Source organism: Odocoileus virginianus, chromosome 4 (assembly GCF_023699985.2).
Source record: "Odocoileus virginianus isolate 20LAN1187 ecotype Illinois chromosome 4, Ovbor_1.2, whole genome shotgun sequence".
Lineage (NCBI taxonomy): Eukaryota > Metazoa > Chordata > Mammalia > Artiodactyla > Cervidae > Odocoileus > Odocoileus virginianus.
In genome coordinates, this window is record NC_069677.1 from 33256672 (window position 1) to 33276178 (window position 19507).

Consider the following 19507-nt stretch of genomic DNA (forward strand, 5'->3'; position numbering starts at 1 on the left):
CACATTGAAGGCAGATTCTTTACTGTCTGAACCATGAGGAGAGTCTAATAACACTGGGGTGGGTGGCCTATCCCTTTCCCAGGGGATCTTCCTGACCCAGGAATTGAACTAGGTTCTCCTGCATTGCTGGTGGATTCTTTACCAGTTGAGCTACCAGGGAAGCCCCAGTGTACATACCCATCAGTAATTACTTAAAATGCAAACTAACTAAAGGAACTAATCAAAAGATGGAGTGGGAGAATGGATAAAAAACAGGGCCCATCTATTTGCTGCCAACAAGAGACTCACTTTAGAAGAAAGGACACACCCAGACAGAAAGTGAAGGAATGGAAAAAATACATTTCATGCACATAGAAATGAAAAGAAAACTGCAGTAGCTATTCTCATATCAGACAAAAATAGCCTTTAAAACAAAGACTGTAAGAAATGACATAGAAGAGCATCACATGATGATAAAAAGGTAAATCCAGCAGGAAAACACATAAACTCAACAGAAGAGCAACATTCAGAAAACTAAGATAGTGACATCTGGTCCCATCACTTCATGGCAGATAGATGGGGAAACAATGGAAACAGTGACAGACTTTATTTTGGGACGGGGGGGGCTCCAAAATCATTGCATGTGGTGACTGCAGCCATGAAATTAAAAGATGCTTGCTCCTTGGAAGAAAAGCTATGACCAACGTAGACAACATATTAAAAAGCAAAGACATTACTTTGCCAACAAGGGTCTGTCTAGTCAAAGCTAGCATTTTTCCAGTAGTCATGTATGGATGTATGGATGTGAGAGTTGGACTATAAAGAAAGCTGAGCACCAAAGAACTGATACCTTTGAACTGTGGTGTTGGAGAAGACTCTTGAGAGTCCCTTGGACAGCAAGGAGATCCAACCAGTCCATCCTAAAGGAAATCAGTCCTGAATATTCATTGGTGGGACTGATGCTAAAGCTGAAATTCCAGTACTTTGGCCACCTGATGTGAAGAACTGCCTCATTGGAAAAGACCCCGATGCTCTGAACGATTGAAGGTGGGAAGAGAATGTAATGACAGAGGATGAGATGGTTGGATGGCAACACAGACTCAATGGGCACGCATTTGAGTAAACTCCAGGAGTTGGTGATGGATAGGGAAGCCTGGCATGTTGCAGTCCATGGGGTCACAAAGAATCGGACACTACTGAGCAAATGAACTGAACTGAACAGAAGAGCACCAAGATATAAAAACAAGTATTAATGGTCTTAAAGGGAGAATTTGAAAGCAAGACAATAATAGTAGGAGACTTCAACCCCCTAGTTACCTCAATGAATATATAATCCAGATGAAAAAAAAAATCAATCTGAAAACATTAAATTTAAATAATACATCAGATAAGATGAACTTAATAGATATAGAACATTCCATGCAAAAGCAAAAGAATATACATTCTTCTTAAGTACACATGGAACATTTTCTAGGGTAGATCACATGTTAGGTCACAAACTGCACTTCAATAAATCGAAGAAAAACTTTCTCCAACTGTCATGGTATAAAACTATAAATCAATCAACAAGGAAAAAAGAAAAAGAAAACCACAAAAATGTGGAGATTAAAAATATGTTACTGAACAACTAAGGGATCTTTGAAAAAAGCAAAAAAAAAAAAAAATCTAGAAGCAAATGAATACAGAAACACAACATACCAAAACCTATGGAATTCAACAAAAAATTGTTCTAAAAGGGAAGCTCATAATAATTCAGGCTTCCATCAAGAAACAACTACAAAAATACCAAATAAACAATCTAACTTTATACCTAAAGGAACTAGGAAAAAAATAGGAATAAACGAAGCCCACAATTAGTGGAAAGAAGAGAATAATAAAGATTAGACGGAAGTAGTACAAAGAGAGACAAAAAAGTAAAGTGGGAAAGATCAATGAGACTAAGAGCTGGTGATTGGAAAAGCTAAAATCTACAAACCTTTAGCTAGACTAATCAAAAAAAAAGAAGAAGAAGAAAGAAAGAAAAGAAAGAGGATACAAATAAATAAAATAAAAAATGAAAGAGAAGTTAAACTTGTAACCACATAAATTTTGAAGGATAAAATGATACTACTACCAATAATTAAATGCCAACAGTTTGACAGCCATGGATAAATTCCTAGAAACATGAAATCTCCCAAGACTGAATAATAAAGAAACAGGAAATCTGAACAGAAATTACCAAAAAGGAGATTGAAACACAAATTAGAAAATCTCACAAGAAACAAAAGCTGAGGACCAGAGATGGCTTCATTGGCAAACTACGAAACACTCAAAGAAGATTTAATACTTATTCTTTTCTCAACATTAACACAAAATATTCAGAGATGACTTGCTTTTCTTCCAAAAATTGAGGAGGAGGAAAACATTCCAAAGCATTTGACAAAGCCAATATTTCCCTAATACTAAAAAAAGACAAGGACACCACAAAAATGAAACATTCATGCCACTATCACTAATATCTATAGATGCAAAAATCTTCAACAAATGATTAGCAAATCAAATCCAACAAAATATTAGAAAATTGTACACCTTGATCAAGTGGGATTTATTCCAGGGAAGCAAGGGTGATTCAACATCTACAAAAAACCCATGTAATACATCACATTAACAAAATGAAGAATCAGAATTATACGATCATCTCTACAGATGCAGAAAAAGCATTTGACAAAATACAACCCTCTTTTAACTGTCAATAAAGTGGGTATAGACAGAATATACCTCAAATAGTAAAGGCCATGTATGACAAATACACAGCTAATAACATACTGACTGATGAAAAATTAACAATTTTTCCCATAAAATCAGAAACAGGGATGCCCACTCTTGCCCCTTTTATTCAACATAGTACTGAAAGTACTAGCTACAGCAATTCAGCAAGGAAAGAAATAAAATTATCTCAAATCTGGACAGAGAAAAAAACTGTCATAATGAAATATAATGTCATCTGCAGATGACATTGTATTATACAAAGAAAATATTAAATACTCTAACAAAAAGATGTGAGAATTAAAAAATAAATTCATTAAAGCTACATTACAAAATCAATATGCAGAAAGCTTCGACATTTCTATACATTAATAATAAATTATCAGAAACAGAAGTTAAGAAAACAATCTCATTTATAATTCAGTTCAGTTCAGACGCTCAGTTGTGTCCAGCTCTTTGCAACCCCACGGATTGCAGCATTCCAGGCCTCCCTATCTATCACCAACTCCCAGAGCTTACTCAAACTCATGTCCATCGAGTCAGTGATGCCATCTAACCAGCTCATCCTCTGTCATCCCCTTCCCCTCTGTCCTTCAATCTTTCCCAGCATCAGGGTCTTTTCAAATGAGTCACCTGGCCAAAGTGTTGGAGTTTTAGCTTCAGCATCAGTCCTTCTAATGAATATTCAGGACTGATTTCCTTTAGGATGGACTGGTTGGATCTCCTGACTGTCCAATGGACTCTCAAGAGTCTTCTCCAACACCACAGTTCAAAAGCATCAATTCTTTGGTGCTCAGTTTTCTTTATAGTCCAACTCTCACATCCATACATGAATACTGGAAAAACCATAGCTTTGACTAGATGGACTTTGTTGGCAAAGTAATGTCTCTGCTTTTTAATATGCTATCTAGGTTGGTCATAGCTTTTCTTCCAAGGAGCAAGTGTCTTTTAATTTCATTGCTGCAGTCACCATCTGCAGTGATTTTGGAGTCCAAAATAATAAAATCACTCATTGTTTCCATTGTTTCCCCATCTATTTGCCATGACGTGATGGGAACAAATGCCATGATGTTGGTTTTCTGAATGATGAGTTTTAAGCCAACTTTTTCACTCTCTTCTTTCACTTTCACCAAAAGGCTCTTTAATTCTTCCCTTTCTGCCATAAGACTAGTGTCATCTGCCTATCTGAGGTTATTGATATTTCTCCATGCACTCTTGATTCCAGCTTGTGCTTCATCCAGTCCCGTATTTGCATGATGTACTCTACATATAATTTAAATAGTGGGGTAACAATATACAGCCTTGAGGTACTCCTTTCCCAATTTGGAACCATTTACAATTACAATTTACATCAGAATAATATTTAGGGAATAAATTTATCCAAGTACATGAAGGATTTGTACACTGAAAACTATAAGACGTTGATGAAATAATGACATAAATTGATGAAAAAATATTCTATGCTCATAGACTGGAAATATTAATATTGTTAAGATATCCATACTATGCAAAGCAATCTGCATGTTCAATGCAATTTATATCAAAATTCCAATGGCATATTTCATAGAAATAGAGCAAAGAATTCAAAAATTTCTATGAACACATACACACAAATAACCTGAATAGACAAAACAAACTTGAGGAAGAAGTAAAAATTGGAGATATCATATGTGCTGATTTCAAGCTATACTACCAAGTGATGGCAATTAAACAGTATGATACTGACACAAAACCACACACAGAGGTCAATGGAACAGAACTGAGATCTCAAAACTAAACCCATACACATATGTACAATTAATTTACAACAAAGGATCAAAGAACAAACAATAGGTTAAGTATAGTTTCTGTGACAAATGGAGTGGGGAAAACTGAACACTCACCAGCAGAAGAATCTTACACCATATATAAAAATTAACTCAAAATACATTAAGAACTTAAATATAAAACCTAAACCATAAAATTCCTTAGAGAAAATATTGGCAGTAACCTCACTAACCTCAGTCATATTATTATTATTATGTCTTTTGTTGATCTGCTCCAAAAGCAAAGGAACCGAAAATAAAAATAAACAAAAGGGACCATGTTGAACTAAAAAGATAATGGACATAAAAGAAACCATCATCAAAATGAAAAGGCAACCCACTGAATGGAGACTTTTGCAAATCATGTAACTGATAAGGGGTTAATATCCAAAATATATAAATGACCCATGCAACACAATACAGAAAACAAACAACTCAAGTAAAAAATGGGCAGAGGGTCTAAATATTTGCATGCTTTACTCACCACATTTTTTCAAGTTGAAGTTTTTTCAAATTAAAAATTATTTTTAAAAAATCATGCTGAGATTTCTCAAGACAATGGCCAGCACTTTGCTAGAGATGACTGAATTCTACATGTATTAAATGACCTAAGTCAAAAATATGTGAATAGTAACTGTTGCCAATGAGGCAATTTACCAGCTTAAGCAAAGTATTCATCCAGCATCTGCTTTTCAGTAGCATTGCAGAACACTGCTTTGCAGCAGAGTTAGCTGCTACATGCAACCTCCTGATACTGAGGCATTACAACCCAAGGCAATCAGAACATTTGCAAATGAGAGCGCTTAACTGACATTTTTGGTGAGGTCTGAGAATTGTAGATGGATACCTATTAATTTTAACTTGAAAATTGCAATAATGAAAGTGAACTGTAAAAACTACAGTACTGTGAGTTCCCAGAGAAAATTCTTACATGGATTATTAAAGGGGTGTTTTAGTAGACAAAGTAGTACTTAATAAACCTAACAAAATTCATAAAATTATAACTCTTATTTGACTTAATTTGTGTTCTTCTTGGAGAAAGTTATTAATTGATTGGTGAGGTTAATTATATACAAAGGGAAGTTAGACTTAAGAAAGATGTTATCAGTCTTTTGTTATATCTTATGAAAAACAAAGAAAACTATTGATAGGACACTTGGATAATTATATGAATTTTTTGTTAGCTTCATTCCTGACTGATGTATCACTATTAATGGGTTAGAATCACCCTGGAAGGAGGTTCAAAGAGCATTTCCTCTCCCAAGCTTGTATATACAGAATATTTGTCAATGACCCATTAGACAGAAGTTCAATGATACAGTGAGCACCTGCCAAAATCACAGTTGTTTCTCTTTGCCACATGAACCCCACTGTAATGAACACAGCTTGCTGGGAAAGAAAAGGATGTTTGATGCAAAATAGCCATGTCTATGCTGCCAAGGGTCTGGACAAACAAATGAGATCCCTTCTTTTAGGGAGCCAGTCAATTTGATCATGTCAACTCTAGTCCTATCCAGAATAATTTCCTACAGCTTCGGGGCTTTCCTGATAGCTCAGTTTGTAAAGAATCTGCCTGCAATGCAGGAGACCCCAGTTCAATTCCTGGGTTGGGAAGATCTGCTGGAGAAGGGATAGGCTACCCACTCCAGTATTCTTGGGCTTCCCTTGTGGCTCAGTTGGTAAAGAATTCACCTGCAATGTGGGAGACCTGGGTTCAATCCCTGGGTTGGGAAGATCCCCTGGAGAAGGGAAAGGTTACCCATTCCAGTATTGTGGCCTGGAGAATTCCATGAACAAAGAATCAAACACAATTTAGCAACTTTCACTTTCATTTTTCACAGACACCTAACTTGAGCATGTGTACCCCTAGATTCTGGGCTTCAAGTTATGACAACAAGTCCAAAGTCATAGATATTTCATGCTTCCAGGTAGATGCATGTGTTTCCTACCTACATGGAGTACTTGTCTCACATGGTGTTAATTTATCTTATCAGTCCATCAATAACACTTAAAATGTTTTCTCTCTGTTTACAATACTATAAGTTATTGAGACAAAAGTCTATTGTAGACATTTTCAAGTTTTATTCTGAGGCAGTTGATAATTTTGAGAGGATAAAATATTCATTTTTTGAAATATGAAGTGGTAAGAATTCTTCAACTTTAATTTTTTTTTAATTACTTTAGGTAACATGTACTTATAAATTACAGCTTTATAATGCTTACAAGAATAATAAGGATTAATAAAAAACTTACCAATACTTGGATAACCGGGTGTAGAAGGGTCTCCTCCTGGATTCAGTGACACCATGAAGGTATTATAGCTAAGATTTGCAGTCTTTGGTAAATCACAAGGATCAATATATAGAAGAACACCTCCAAATCCAGTCTTTTCCAATAAAGAAAGCTGAAAGAGGAGACCAAATTGTTAAAAATATTTTCATGTGCATTATTAGTTCATATACTGCCACTTTATAAAGTGACTACAATTAGATGACTCTCTTTACTGCTTTTATTTTCTTGTAAAATAAGCACATTTCAGATATCCTCATTATCAGATCTTAGAGTTATCCTACTGGCTTCTTCCTTTTTCCTCTATTCAACAATATTCAAGCTGCATTCCTATAATGTTTATATTTTATCCCAATGTCTGTATTTAGAATTTCTTCACTTTTCAGTTGTCCACATACATCTAGAAGTTTTTGCTTCTGTGAGAGCAACAAAAGATCTACCATAGACAGAGTTCCACTGCAAAAGGAGAACTGTTCTACCACTATCGTGTCCTTTCTAAGAGCAGAAGACACCTACAGGACCTTGATATATTTCCTCTAGGACTGAGCCTATCACCCCAGTTGCTAAAATGTTGAAATTCTTTCACACTGGCAAACAGCCACTGCCCTGATGCTCCTGAGAGCTCCCACTGTACTAGTCATTCTGGTCTCTGCCCTGAAAGTTCCAGCTAGACGTCTAAGACAGAGCAACTAATGAGTATATACATAACCAAATGAGGGGCCTTCTTCTGAATGGTCAGGTTCTGTCTCTATCATTAAATACTTTGAAAATAGCCTGATTATTTCATATGAACATATTTCACTCAAAGGTTCCTCTCTGTTCTTTACTAATAGAGAAGTAAGAATAGGCAGATGAACTTGTCATTCCAGGTTCTCTTGTTTTAACTTGTTAAATTATATTTTTAGGGCAAAGAACTTATTAATCTTTGCATGACTACCATGATTTGTACAGTAATGAACATGATTTGTTAGACCTGTTCCTTTCCCACTAAGGAGGAAAACTAATTAGGAGACACTAGGGAATAATGGAGATTATGACGAAGTCATATTGAGTTCAGACAGCTGCTATTCATTGTGTGACTCTTATTAACACCTATATTTCACTTCCCAGTTGCTGCTTCTGTTGTTTATTGAGTTTTACAGTGGACTAAGCAAGGCTTCCCAGGTGACTCAGTAGTAAAAGAAAAAAAAAAAATTCTGCCTGCCAATGCAGGAGACATTGGAGATGTGGGTTCGATCCATGGGTCAGGAATATCCCCTGGAGAAGGGGATGGCAACCTACTCAAGTATTCTTGCTTGTAAAACCTCATGGATAAAGGAGCCTGGTAGGTTATAGTCCATGGGGTTGCAAAGAATCAGACATGACTGAATATGCGTGCAAGCAAGGCATCAGTTGTGTCTCAAACTGGATACACCAGAAGGGTAGGAATCAAGCTTATCTTTTGTATCTTTTGTCTGTACATTTTGTATATAGCAGGCACATAGTAGGCATTTAAGACATTAAATAAAAGAACAAATGACACACATGCTTATATGGCACAACAACCACTTAAAGCAAAGCAAGCTCTGAGAAAATATTTGGGATGTACTTCAATTAGAAAAATAAAACATGTGAATATACTTTCAACTACATACAGGAAATAACATGTAGAAAAATAAATGATGCTTGATGTAAATATTCTACATTAATTGCAACTTTCCAATTCCTTTAAAAACATTCTGTATGTTTCCATTTAAAAAAAAATAATGAACAAGAATGAATTTTTATAATAAGGATAAAAACCTAACATTGAGAACCATAAATAAGTATAGTTGACTCACGTGTATACTTTCTATAAGAAACTAATCTGATCACATTTCTATTTTTATCCACCAATGTTTTACTGAAGATGGGTAAAGGATTCAGGGGGAGAGGAAGAATGAGAGAGAGAACGAAAGAAAAAATATATGTGAATAAGAAGGCCACTCCAAGCCAGGCTTCAGCAATACATGAACTGAGAACTTCCAGATGTTCAAGCTGGTTTTAGAAAAGGCAGAGGAACCAGAGATCAAATTGCCAATATCAGCTGGATCATTGAAAAAGCAAGAGAGTTCTAGAAAAACATCTATTTCTGCTTTATTGACTATGCCAATACATTCGACTGTGTGGATCACAATAAACTGGAAAATTCTGAAGGAGATGGGAATACCAGACCACCTGACCTGCCTTTTGAGAAACCTGTATACAGGTCAGGAAGCAACAGTTAGAACTGGACATGGAACAACAGACTGGTTCCAAATAGGAAAAGGAGTATGTCAAGGCTGTATATCGTCACCCTGCTTATTTAACTTATATGCAGAGTACATCATGAGAAACGCTGGGCTGAAGAAGCACAAGCTGGAATCAAGATTGCCGGAGAAATATCAATAACCTCAGATATGCAGATGACATCACCCTTATGGCAGAAAGTGAAGAGGAACTAAAGAGCCTCTTGACGAAAATGAAAGAGGAGAGTGAAAAAGTTGGCTTAAAGCTCAACATTCAGAAAACTAAGATCATGGCATCTGGTCCCATCACCTCATGGGAAATAGATGGGGAGATAGTGGAAACAGTGTCAGACTTTATTTTGGGGGGCTCCAAAATCACTGCAGATGGTGACTGCAGCCATGAAATTAAAAGACGCTTACTCCTTGGAAGGAAAGTTATTACCAGCCTCGATAGCATATTAAAAGCAGAGACATTTCTTTGCCAACAAAGGTCTGTCTGGTCAAGGTTATGGTTTCTCCAGTGGTCATTTATGGATGTGAGAGTTGGACTGTGAAGAAAGCTGAGGGCCAAAAAATTAATGCTTTTGAACTGTGGTGTTGAAGAAGACTCTTGAGAGTCCTTTGGACTGCAAGGAGATCCAACCAGTCCATCCTGAAGGAGATCAGTCCTGGGTGTTCACTGGAAGGACTGATGCTGAAGCTGAAACTCTACTTTGGCCACCTCATGCGAGGAGTTGACTCATTGGAAAAGACCCTGATGCTGGGAGGGATTGGGGCAGAAGGAGAAGGGGATGACAGAGGATGAGATGGCTGGATGGCATCACTGACTCGATGGGCATGAGTTTGAGTAAACTCCGGGAGTTGGTGATGGACAGGGAGGCCTGGCATGCTGCGATTCATGGGGCTGCAAAGATTCGGACATGACTGAGCGACTGAACTGAACTGAAGAGGACCAGATATAACACTGACTCTTCAAATGTTCAGATTGAAGTCCTTAGGGAAGGCTTCTAATGTTTAGATGCTGAAACTACTATTTTCAAAAAGAATAGTCAATGAAATGATTTTGAATCTTCTGCTTACTACAGGAGAAAATATCAAGAAAAAAATGAATGTCTCTAGAAAGCAATTTTTAAAAATATTAGAAATTACTTATTTTGTTACTAAACCAAATTGTGACCATTAGTGAGAAAGAGATGCACATCAACAAAACAAACAAAAAAAAAATGGCAAAAAGCAATTCCATTATCTTACGTGTCAAGTGGCAGCAAATATTAACATGCTGATGTTTCTAGATACCTTTATTAGGACTTCTGCACATTCATACATATATTTACAAAATACCTATGAAAAACATTATTTTGCAATATTTCTTTTTCACTTAGTATATACTAAACATATGTCCATGTTGATAACTACACTTATGTATCACTTTAATAGATATATACTATATATGAGTGATATAAGTAATATCATATAAAAAGTCCATCAAATATTATTAACCAACTCCTGATTGTTGATCAAATTATTTTAAAAAATGATATTACAAACTTCCTTATAGCTGTATCATTACACAAATACCTGTTTTAACAAAATATATTTTCACATGTAGATATTTGAGGTCAAGGTACTCCTGTTTTTTATGATTTTTAAAATAAACTAGTTTCCTTCCAGAAAAGCTATTAAAAGTTATTTTCTTACCAACAGTATATGTGAACATTCATTGCCTATCATTATCACCAATACTGAATATTATTACTTTTCCAAAGATATTTGTCAATATGTCCAAATTTTAGTTCTCCAAAAATTTTTCATTATTAATGAAGTTAAATGGATATTTGTTTGTGATTTTGGTCAACGTTATCTTTCCTCCTGAAAAATTAACCTGCTTGTGAAAAACTATTTTTACAATTCCTAAGCCATTTATCCATTCATAAATACCTAATGAGTGTCATTGTCATACAGGTAATTGGGACCATTGGATTATGGAGGTTAAGGAGGACAATGTCTTTGCTTTTAGGAAGGCGAGTTTACCAGTGGAATGATGGATAGTTTTCATTTTGGGTTGTTGCTTTTGAGTCACTGAGTTGTGTCCACGTCTTTGTGACCCCATAGACTACTGCACGCCAGGCATCCCTGTCCTCCACTATCTCCCAGAGTTTGCTCCAGTTCATGCCCATTGAGTCTGAGATGCCATCAACCATCTCATTCTCTGTCGCCCCCTTCCCCTCCTGCCTTCAATCTTTCCCAGCATCAGGGTCTTTTCTAATGAGTCAGCTCTCTGCATCAGATGGCCAATGGATTGGAGCTTCAGCATCAGTCCTTCCAGTGAATATTCAGGACTGATTTCCTTTAGGATTGACTGGTTTGATCTCCTTGCTGTCCAGGGACTCTCAAGGGTCTTCTCCAGGACCAAAATTTGAGAGCATCAATTCTTTGGCACTCAGCCTTCTTTATGTTGCAACTCTCACATCTGTACATGACTACTGGATAAAACCATAGCTTTGACATAACAGACCTTTGTTGGCAGAGTAATGTCTCTGCTTTTCAATACACAGTCCAGGTTTGTATAGGTTTCCTTCCAAGGAGCAAGTGTCTTTTAATTTCATGGCTGCAGTCACCATCTGCAGTGATTTTGGAGCCCAAGAAAATAAAGTCTGCCTCTGTTTCCATTATTTCCCCATCTATTTGCCATGAAGTAATTGGTCCAGATGCCATGATCTTAGTTATTTGAATGTTGAGTTTTAAGCCAGCTTTTTCACTGTCCTCTTTCACGTTCATCAGGAGACTCTTTAGTTTCTCTTCACTTTCTGTCATTAGAGTGGTATCATCTGCATATCTGAAGTTTTGATAGTTCTTCTGGAAATCTTGATTCCAGGTTGTGATTCATACAGCCCAGAATTTTGCCTGATATACTCTGCATATAAGTTAGGTGACAACAAGCAAGGTGACAATGTGCAGCCTTCTCATACTCCTTTCACAATTTTTAACCAGTCAGGTGTTCCACGCCCAGTTCTAACTTGCTTCTTGACCTGGGAGACAGATAAGGTGGTCTGGTATTCCCATCTCTTTAATAATTTCCCACAGTCTGTTGTAATCCACACAAAGTGAAAGAAGTGCAAGTGAAGTCGCTCAGTTGTGTCTGACTCTTTGTGAGCCCATGGACTGTAGCCCACTACACTCCTCCTGGGATTTTTCAGGCAAGAATACTGGAATGGGTTGCCATTTCCTTCTCCAGGGGATCTTCCTGACCCAGGGATTGAACCCGGGTCTCCCACATTGTAGGCAGACGCTTTACTGTCTGAGCCACCAGGAAATCCACACAAAGGCTTTAGCATTTAGTATTTAGTCAATGAAGCAGAAGCACGTGTTTTTCTGGAATTCCCTTGCTTTTTCCTATTATCCAATGGATGTTGGCAATTCGATCTCTTGCTCCTCTGCCTTTTCTAAACCCAGCTTGTGTATGTGGAAGTTCTCAATGTATGTACTGCTGAAGCCTAGCTTGAAGGATTTTGAAAATAACCTTACTAACATGTGACATGAATGCAATTTTATGGTAGTCTGAACATTATTTGGCACTGCGCCTCTTTGGGATTGGAATGGAAACTGACCTTTTCCAGTCCTGAAAAAGTGGCCACTGCTGAGTTTTCCAAATATGCTAACATAATGAGTGCAGCACTTTAATAGCATTTCACCTTGACTGTTAACTCCAGTTAACTGGCAAGGAATGAACAGCAGGAAAAGAATGTGAGGATAGACTCAGCATGAGTGGAAAGTGATTCTATGAGAGATCATTGTTTTGCACAAAGAAAGCGAATGGTGACCCACAGTATTTTTTTTTTTAATCTGTTGATACTGCTTTAGTGGAATATCAAATATGTTCAAAAATATCTTCTAAAAAGATAAATATAATAATTTAATGTTTATGAAACTTAGTGGTTAAATTTATTTTAGTCAAAAATCACATGGAAGAGTTACATGTTTTCCTTTTCTGATTATATTAGGTAGTATGTTGAGATCCCTTTTATAAGGAATATATATCATGATATACTTCTATACCTCATGGCCAATTATGAAGCAAAGTAGCTTAATAGAAATCTACCTTTGATTAGAGATGATTACCTCCCTACACCCTTGAAGAGACAGTTTTATATATGAACCAACCTCCTCTTCCTGTCCTCTGCATACAATAGTTGGACCTGAAGTGGACACCTCTTTGATTTTGTCAAATCTGGTTTCTGACTCCACCCCTCAATGGCCATCATGCTGCTGCTGCATAGAGCTCTTAAATAATTAGTTTAATTCAGTGACTCAATTTTTGAGATTGTCTATTGCTGGATTTCCAATAACATTGACAACAGAAGAAACTGTTTACATTATATCAAATTTTAAAAATGTTCCTTTGCATTGTTATCATTACATTTTGAAACTGATGACATGGAGGTTGCCTAAATGCTCAAAATATCTCCCATTTTGGTGAGATTATATTTCTAACAACACATTCTAAGAATGAAACCAGATGTCACTGTGCTATTTGATGGCAAAGTGTCCCTTGGTGCACAGGGGAAAGTTATTAGCTCTGCGTAGTACCTCTCATAGCTTGAGACCTAGACTGATGATTATACTGGGGTTCTGATACCTGAAAAGATAGGGCGAGTGTCAAGCCAAGATTCATGACATTAAATTTCAACTGTCTTTTGCTTCTCTTTCTCAAGTATATATCTGATAAGTTTGGGGTTCTTAGTTCTTGTAAACTAAGACAACATTTGACATAAATAGGGCCAATCAAAACTTAGAATGGAGACACCAAAAATAAGTCAGGAAGAGGGTATTAAGCCTGAGTGTTGTATGGTGACCGAGAAGCAGGTCACAGCCTCTGGCTAATGTGGTCCACAGACCCACAAGGCTATGTCACCTTGGAGGGGCACCGTTTCCTAATTAGTACAAATCACCATATGAGCAAATAGCTTCTCTATTCAGAACTAATTGTCAGACATGTACAGACTAGCTTTTTTAGAATGTAGAAATCATGAACCTTGCCAAAGAAACTGACAACTAAAGAGGAGGAGGAAGTCAGAGAAAATAGAGATGAAAATAGGCAAGAGAGAAAATGGCACACACAGACCTCATGTCCAGCTGTGCGCCTTTCACTTGGACTGGATGAGATTTCCTCCCTTTCTCTGAGAATGCTTCTGTTATTTGCCAATAAACCAATTCAAAACCAAGACAAGCGAAAACGCATGAGACTGGGATGCAGTACTGGATTTTGGTACCAATTCTAACACTAATAACTATGTGACAACTCATAATTTTTCCAGCGTTGGCTTCACCATCCATAAAATGCAATAATTGAACAATATTTTCCTCAAACATTCATTCTTTCTTAATTTAAAAAAACAAGTAGTCTTATACTATGATTTTTAAAATGTTTATTGAGACATTTATTATACTTTTAACTATGTTGTCATATATGAAACTTGCTTTCAAACTATTGGTTGGGAATACCCTCTCCAAAGACAAAACATTTTCTATGCGTTATAAAGATGTGTGAGGTAGTTTTTATGATTGCTTTTATCTAATATATATTATAAGTATTTTAAATTCATATTAAACTTCTATTAGATATGGAATATAAGGAAAATCAAAATACTTAGAATCTACATATTGAAACTAAGTTACTAAATTGATTTCCTTCGAAGTACTAATTTAAATCATTTACTAGTTTAAATCGTACATTGTGAAGTGTTAATTTCATCTTTAAAGTTATTTCTGACTAAGTCCCTTCACTTTTCACCTGAGGCTATTACAGCATTGTTAATTGCCTATACCCCAATACAAAATGAAACATTTAAAAAAAATACTATATCACAGTGTTTACACTCAAAAAGATATATATGACAATTGCAATAAATCACACAAAATTAAATGAAGACAACTTCAATGAAGCTATTAATATTCTGTTTAAATTGGAAATATTTCTACTCTAATAAGTACTTCAACCAATATTTTATTTTCAGGAAACAAGTTACATATCACATAAATTTACAGATTATGTTTATTCAAAATGTCTACAGCTTCCAAATCACAAGCTTCCCACTCCCTTTTGTTTAACTGAAAGAACCACTAAATGCTAAGCCAACACAATTCTTAACCAAGTTTTCATGGGTGCTAAAATATCAACATGCATGAGGTATCTGAGATAGATGCTAGAGTAGTAATTGAGAAGTGGTCCTTTGTAACTCTGAGACATTTCTTTTTTTCTTTACTTCAATCTATGTCATGGCTTCACATTATCTGAGGCATTTAGAATGCCCCAAATCTCCAAGGTGAAATTTCATTAGTATTATTTTTTTCAGCCTCAGTGATTAAAAATGATCTGATGGAAAATTTTAGTAGCACTAGATTTTGACTTACTTTTAGACAGTAGTCTCATAGCTTCATTTTGTATTCCTAGTGCTTGATATATTGCCTGGTAACTATTGATATTTCTACTGTTGGGTTATTGAATAAATTAGTGTATATATCAATGAATGAATGAGTGAAAGAAAAACATAGTGCACTCAGGTACAAATGTATTAAGTGAATGTTATTTTGCTCTATGGTTTCCATCCACTGCCTGGAAAACTTATGCCATAAATTCTGCTATGGTATCTTATATACATCCATTAGAATATAAATATTAAGCCATCTTGTTTCTGAAATTTAAAAAAAACTCAACAAAATATGTTGTCTTTTTATACTTCTGTAAAATACATATTAAAATTGGTCTATTTCATTTGATTTTGTTTTGTATTGTTTTGCTATCTAAGGGTAGTGATAAGGAGTAGAGACTAGGCACCAGGAATTTAAATGTATGAATTTGTCTTATTGACAGTGTCTTAGAGATAAAATGTCTTTGACCAAGAAATATGATCTCACATTCCTTGCTGTGAACCATGTTAATACATTTCTCCTTGTGTATAGTATATAAAGCTCTCTGTTGCCAAATAACCACCTCTGAGATAAATGGCACTACAAATCCGTGGGCAGGACACAACAATCTTACCTAACAAACCTTACAAAATGCAAAGCTCCTTGGAAATCACTCATTCAGGAGTCATAGTCTAGAACCTGAAAATGGTCCAATAGTATTATATTCCCATTGCCTTGGACAGACAGCATATGGGAACAGGGTGGCTGCATGGTATTCAGATATTCAGGAAACAATCATTCAAAGAAAATCAAAGCCAGAGAGTAAAAGAGACAGGACCCTGATCTGATTCCTACCACTTAAGTTCAGTACTTATTGACATCTACTCTTTCAATCAAAACCCCTTTTCTATTTCGGGAGGAGGATGCTGTTGCCATTGTCATTTCGAGAATACCCTCCTTCACAGTGTCCATCAAGGGGATACTGGCTGAATTCTGCAGCTAGACTCTAATCCATTTACAGATGCTCTTAAGCTGTCAACTCATCCTTTTGAACCCTCTGAATGTCAGTTGTGCTCTCTATTTTCACTGGTCACAATGCAGGAGATCTCTGAACGACCACCTGGTATAAAGAACCAAAGGAGGAAGCTTATGGTTTTCTTTGTACTTTAACCTTTTCAAAATACTGGTTCACTATCAGAACCATTCCTCTGACCTCCACAGCTATAAATGTTTCTTGAGCCTTCATGTAGAAAAGAACAAGGGTAACAAAGGAGACAAATTTGGTTTTAGAGATAAAATTAAGATGTTATGTGGTGTCCCCGAAAGATTTGTAAGTTTAAGTTCTAACCCCCAGCACACCTCAGAGTGTGACTACATTTGAAAATAGAAACTTTAAAGAGGCAGCAAAAGTTAAATGAGGTCACATGGGTGGTCTCTACTCCAATATGTCTAATGTCCTTATAAGAAGAGGGGAAAAACATTAGAGGTCTATGTGCAGAGAGTGATAAAACAAAACAAAACAAAAATAAGCAAACAAAAAAACCCATGAGGACACAGCAAGAAAGTGGCAATCAGAAAGCCAAGAAGTGAGGCCTCAGGGGAGACTGACCCTGTCAACACCTTCAGCTTAAATTGTCACCCTCCAGAACTGTGAGAAAATAAATTTGTGTTTAGACCATGCAGCCTGGAGTATTTTGTTATAGCAGCCCTGGCAAATTAATACTTTCACATGAGATAAATATCTGCCAAACTTTATATATAGATTCAGGGAAATCATGTAATTAGAATCTAGGTTTTCTAAGTCTAGGTCTTCTTAGGCCAAATGATCAAGTACTGACTATGCACCTACTATAAGCCAGATACTGTCTTACAAGATATTTGCTGATTTTTATTCAAAGCATCTGACATATCACTTCAATTCCCATTATTGTGAAATTGTGATTCAGGAAGGTGAAGAGCCTGACCTGGTAGGTGGTAAAGTGTGTGTGGTGTGTTAGTCACTCAGTCTTGTCTGACTCTTTGTGACCCTGTGGACTGTAACCCACCAAGCTTCTCTGTCCATGGGATTCTCCAGGCAAACATAGTGGAGTGGATAACCATTCCCTTCTCCAGGGGATCTTCCCCACTCAGGAATCGAACCCAGGTCTCCAGCATTGCAGGTAGATTATTTACCATCTGAGCCACTAGGGAAGGCCAGTAAGTGGTAATTCCAAGGATCAAACTAGAGTTTTCCAAATTCAAGTCTAGCAATCCTTCCATTAACGCATACCTTTTCTATTACACATCCATCCTTTACAAAGACAAATAGACTGGCCAAGGGGTGAACTTATTAAAGACGTCAGATGCTTCTTGCATGATCTGCCTTCTGAGAAGATACTAAAATCAATACTGTGTGAATTATATGCCTATTTATTTAGATTGCTAAGAAGACCTGGATTTTTACAAGGGGCATAGTGGGGATTCATATATATTAAAACAATAAAATGTGGACATTTTACACTAAAGATTCATAGCTATTATAACATAAGAATAAACTTTTAGAAACCATGAACTAACATTACTTAGCACATTCTTACTTATTAAATTAAATTGTTCTGGAATATGTGAAAAATAAAAACACTGAACACAGGTGTTCATTTCTTAAGTGTAAATTTTGACTTCAGGGCTCAGATTTTATGTTATTCTTTCTTCTTGAAACAGTTTCCCCCTACTAATAGATCTGTTATTTGGTCCTTTAATTATGTATTGTATTGTTAGGACGCCATCAAAGAGATTCACAAGATTCTTGTTTGCTTTGTCAAAAGTATTTCAGAAACAAGCTCATCTTTCTTATTTTTTTTTAAAAGACAATTATGGTGAGGAATATTCACTGTAATCAGATGTGTACATCCAAGGCATAATCACAGCATTTTTTTCTGATTTCTCTGAACACTGTTACTTGGATTTCAAATTGCTTTACTTAATGTATCCAAAGTTACTTAAATAATTCTAGAAGATTAATAAGAAGCAATGATCTCCTTTTGCAAGGAAAAAAAATAAACAACCCTGAAACTATTCAGAAAGTGAAGCCCGTTGTCAGAGTTCTAAAAAGCATTCTCAACTTTTATCATTACATTACAGAAGAGGGAAAGAAGGAAGGAAGTAGGGAAGGAAAGAAGAAAGGGAGAAAGGCAGGGATGGAGGCAAGATGTCCTATATTATAAAGTATCCTCACACATAATTATTTATTGCACTTTAAACCTCTGTGTGCTGCAGTCTGTGAGGACGCAGAGTCAGATACAACCAAGGAGCTCGACAACAACAAACATCTCCTTTGGTCTGTGGAATAATTCTCATCTCACAAATGAAGTATTCATGAGATAAAGATGATTATATCAAGATCACATAGCTAATTCTCAGACTTCAGACTAAAGGAATGTGTGCTCATAATTTCTTTTCCTGTGTTTCTCCCATTAAATCATATTGCTTTCAAATAAGGAAAAAAGTGTGACTGCATTTTTTTTCTTTGTTTGTATCTTTAAAGGTCATATTACATTATTTGACAGCCATTGCAATGTTTAGTGCATGGAAGAAGTCTGATTTTTTTTTTTAATTTTTAAAAATATGATGTTATTTTCCCAACTGTAGCTTCAAAATTTTGAAGAGAATTCTGTAATTTACTTTCCCCTTCTTCATTTTTACTATCCATGGTGGATCCACATGTGTAGTATGGATCCATTAATCCAGGTAGGCTCTAGGTTGAAAATACAATGGTGGAGTAGAAATTAGCAAGGTTGCAGGTGAAGAATACAATGATAGAGTGAGGACCAGCAAGTATTAACCTAAATTGTCTTATTTTCAGGGAGAATAATTTGAGACTGAAAGAGGAAACACAGTGGCCAGGGTCTTTCCCTCTGTATAGGTGGTTCATGAATGCTACATGAAGTGTGAAGGTTTTTATTTTCTTTTGTTTTTCAACAGAATGATAAGAAAGGAGAGAATGTGGAGAATGAACCAGGTGTATAGTTGAGGAAATGTAATCTCTTTACTTTTTCT

At 36.1% G+C, this 19507-nt stretch overlaps 1 protein-coding gene across 3 annotated transcripts in view; it reads right to left on the reverse strand.

Annotated features, from left to right (window-relative positions):
* NAALADL2 (N-acetylated alpha-linked acidic dipeptidase like 2) overlaps positions 1–19507 on the reverse strand; it is a 1503552-nt gene that overhangs the window by 575552 nt on the left and 908493 nt on the right. For all 3 annotated transcript variants that reach the window (XM_070466387.1, XM_070466388.1, XM_070466386.1), the window contains one exon: positions 6783–6933. In XM_070466387.1, coding sequence (XP_070322488.1) covers positions 6783–6933 — 151 coding nt within the window. The remainder of the gene's footprint in view (positions 1–6782; positions 6934–19507) is intronic.